We start from the raw sequence: 3,991 nt of genomic DNA, 5'->3' as shown, positions 1-3,991 counted from the left end.
TTTTAGAGGAACAATGATGCAGTTCTAACGTGTTCATTTCTCTGTCTCATTTCTTGGTACAGGATCCACCACTGGAGAAAAATGCAAATGTTAGTCTCATATGATGAAGATGCAACTTTCTGTGTGGTGTCATACAGAGAAAATTATCAGACCAACCTCACGGATACTTTGAAGAAATGTCTCAAGAACAAAAGGTTGTAAATTATACTGTATTACTCACTGTTTCTAGCAATCAGAAATTGTACATGCATTATTTTTTGGAAATCAGAGAAGTATCACACACAAATACTCTGTATACAAATTTTCATGTGAGTGACAAGGAGAAAGGCACAAGAAGTTTCAAAACCTTATGTTAACAATAAATTTAAAAGTTAAATCATATCTTCTTACCTCTCTGATCGTGGTGGCAATAGCTGAAGTAAAGATAAAATCACTGTATGTAATCTACTCTCTTTTAGGTAATATATAGATGAGTTTTAGGTACTCTTTAGGTGGGTTTTAAAAAAATCTCATCTAGATTCATAATTAGGGACAACCCAGAAATACTGAAAGGAAAAAAATCTGTCCATAAAATTGATAGGACTAGATGCCTATGAGGACAGGAGTGCCAGAAAATGAAATCATGGAAAGATAGCAAGAATCCAAATTTCTTAGGTGACTGTTTAGATCTAAAAAATCATTGGAGTTGATGTAAGTGCTAACAAATAGATATAAACAAGTATGTATCTGTAGATATATTAATCGGATATGTCTAAATTCTAAAAGATATTTAATATAGTAATTCTCAACTCTAGTGTAAGAGAATAACACAAAAACGTGAAATGTAGATTTCACATTAAATTTCATGGCCTGAGGCTGTAGTACGTGGAAATTTTAAAATTTATCTGGATGAATATATTAGATGCCTGATTCATGAAACTAGAATTATTTTGAAAACAATTTTTTACTTCAACCATGTAAGGTAAATAATATTTCTTTTATTCCAACAGGGGATTAAATTATTTACAGATGTGTTTAACCAATTTTATATGCCTTGATGATGGCAGATGAGTTTCCAAATATGCTTACATTGTGTCAAGTAGTTTTCTCTTTTATGTTTTTCCAAATTTAATCACAGTGCAGTTTGACAAAAATGTGAATCCAAGATTCTTTCATATATGTGAAAGAAGAGAAATGCAAGAGTTATATCAGGAAGGATTCCTGTGAAAATCTGTCAGTCAGAATTAAGAAACATGGAACTCAGCCAGGTTTTCTTCATTTTTCATGTCTCCTTTTGCACACATCAGGGTTTATGTCAACAAAAATAATAAGGCACATTACCACAACACTGTGAAATACTGAATCAGTAAACAGAACAGAGAGACGTGAAACTAGCAAATATCTTCTTGGCATTGTATTATAGCCAAATCCCAAAAAACTAAATGATCAAATGTGATTTTCATCATTAATGCTTAATCTCTGGGAAGCAGAAAACAGTTAACGCTGTAATTGAGGTCGAAATGACCTAAAGTTATGTGCACCTATTTTAACCTCATTAATACAGATGAAAGTTCGAGACAACAAGAAGAGATATATGTTAAATAAACAATGCATACACAAAGAGTGAGTGAGCACTTATCTCACTGAAGCACAAAAATCAGAAAATCTAAGAAAGATGAAAATTTATGTCAGGTAACTAGCTGAATACAGTGTATTCTGACTATGACCAAATTCACTGTAGTTTATTTTCATACAGTGCAGTCCTAGTGTTTGTAATATTTCCAACAACTGAAGATACGGGGCATTGTATTTTGTGAGATTAAAGTAATTTACAGTTGATTGCATTTTATTTTATTTCAGTAGAATCATTTTTAAAAGAAGAATGGGTTATGATGAGTTAACATTCTTTCAATCCTTTTTCAATAAATCACTGGTCTCATAGATTTCTGAAGCCTACTGCTCTTGGTCTCCTAACATTGTGCTGTAGAGCATCTATAAAGTAGGAATGTATGGAAGACAGTGGAAAACCAGCCACCCAGTAAAGATGTTATGACAGTAAAGGTTGTCACAATATAAGCAATTGCTGAAGATTTCAGCCTTTTATTTCATAATTTCATGGGGGATATTTGTATACATAACATATGCAGAATTTGTGTGATTTCACTTTTCTAATGAATTTTCTTTCTGAATAGCATTAAAGCATTATCAGAATGCACAATCTAACACATGTCTCAGAATTCCATCTCATGGGCTTCTCAGATGACCCAGACATGCAACTAGTCCTCTTTGGCCTGTTCCTGTCCATGTACCTGGTCACCGTGCTGGGGAACCTGCTCCTCATCCTGGCCGTCAGCTCTGACCCCCACCTGCACACCCCTATGTACTTCTTCCTCTCCAGCCTGTCCTTGGTTGACATCTGCTTCACCTCGACCACGGTCCCTAAGATGCTTGTGGACATCCTAACTCACAGCAGAGTCATCTCCTATGTGGGCTGCCTGATACAGATGTATCTGTTTATGCTTTTTGCCTGTATGGATGACATGCTCCTGACTGTAATGGCCTATGACCGCTTTGTGGCCATCTGCCACCCCCTGCATTATGCCATCACTGTGAGCGCACACCGCTGTGCCTTATTACTATTGTTGTCTGTCTTTCTTAGCCTGGTGGATTCTCAAATGCATAATTCAATTGTTTTACTGTCTACCTGCTTCAAGCATACGGAAATTGCTAATTTCTTCTGTGACCCTTCTCAACTGTTCAACCTTTCATGTTCTGATCCTTTAAAGAACACAGTGGTCACATATATTGCTGGTGTCATCTTTGGATTTTTTCCCATTTTGGGGATCTTTTTCTCTTACTATAAAATTATTTCCTCTGTTCTAAAAATACCATCATCTGAGGGGAGGTGCAAAGCCTTTTCTACCTGCAGTTCTCATCTCTCAGCTGTTTGCTTATTTTATGGGACGAGCATTGGGACATACTTTGGTTCAGATGTGTCCTATTCTCCCAGCAAGGACATGGTTGCCTCCTTGATGTACGCTGTGGTCATCCCTATGCTGAATCCCTTCATCTACAGCCTGAGAAACAGGGACATCAGTAGCACCCTGAAGAGGATTCTCAGCTGGAGAGTGTAATCCCAAGATATTTGTGATCCATTTGGAATGTAGGTTTGAAATTTTTGTGAAATTATACACCATAATTCGTATTTAAATAGATTAATTTTTCTTGGTTATTTTATTCCATAACTTTGAGTCTTTATTATGTTTCATATTAGAAGAACAGCTAGTTGGGGAAGATGGAATTCATATGGATGCAAAGTTTCATTTTGGAAGTTGAAAATATTTTAGAGATGGATAAGGAGTATTATTTGTGCAAAAATGACACCAATGCATGTTTGAAAATTATAAAAATGATGTATTTAGTTTTGTGTACCTAACTACATTGAAGGATAAGACACTGATGATTTTTTATTTTAAAGTGAAAAAAGTAAAACAAAATTTCAAAACATGATAATTAGAGGGTAACTGTTGTTAATAAAGTTTGGATTGTTGTCTTTAAACTAGTTACTCAGAGTACAAGATAACTGCACTTACTTTCAAAGAATATTAGAAGGAATCTGTCTTTTAATGACTTAGAAAGACTTCTTAGTAGTATATCTATCTTAAACATCCTGTATGTATAACTTACCTATCTAGCTATTTCTTTGAGCTTTTCATACTAGGGAGATAATATGATGCCCTCTGATTTATTTCTCCTTTCAGTATGGTCTCTAAGTTGCATTCATTTATCTATAAGTATGTGAAGTTTATACTTTTTATTACAGAGTAGTACTCGATTGTATAATAATACCACATCTTTTTTATGCATTCTTTGGTTGATGGGCATTTATTTTGTGTCCAAGATCTGGCTATTACAAATTGTGCTGCTATAAACATGGTGAACATATTTCACTGTGGTGTGAAGTTTATAATTCTTCAGGCAATTATCCAGAAGTGAAATAGTTGGGTCAAAC

The 3,991-nt window shown here is 34.7% G+C and overlaps 1 protein-coding gene across 1 annotated transcript; it reads left to right on the top strand.

Moving 5' to 3' along the window:
* Positions 1–2,189: 2,189 nt before the first annotated feature.
* LOC134471243 (olfactory receptor 7E24-like) lies at positions 2,190–3,113 on the top strand. Its single transcript, XM_063229313.1, has one exon. It carries the CDS (start codon positions 2,190–2,192, stop codon positions 3,111–3,113), a length of 924 nt encoding a protein of 307 aa, XP_063085383.1.
* Positions 3,114–3,991: the final 878 nt, after the last annotated feature.

Source organism: Cavia porcellus, unplaced genomic scaffold (assembly GCF_034190915.1).
Source record: "Cavia porcellus strain 051 isolate PalLab524CR breed Dunkin Hartley unplaced genomic scaffold, mCavPor4.1 scaffold_17, whole genome shotgun sequence".
NCBI classification, from domain to species: domain Eukaryota; kingdom Metazoa; phylum Chordata; class Mammalia; order Rodentia; family Caviidae; genus Cavia; species Cavia porcellus.
This window is presented reverse-complemented; position numbering and strand designations above follow the sequence as displayed.

Bases quoted from the DNA above. Each gene is read 5' to 3' on its own strand.
- LOC134471243 (XM_063229313.1), top strand. From the start codon at position 2,190: ATGCACAATCTAACACATGTCTCAGAATTCCATCTCATGGGCTTCTCA.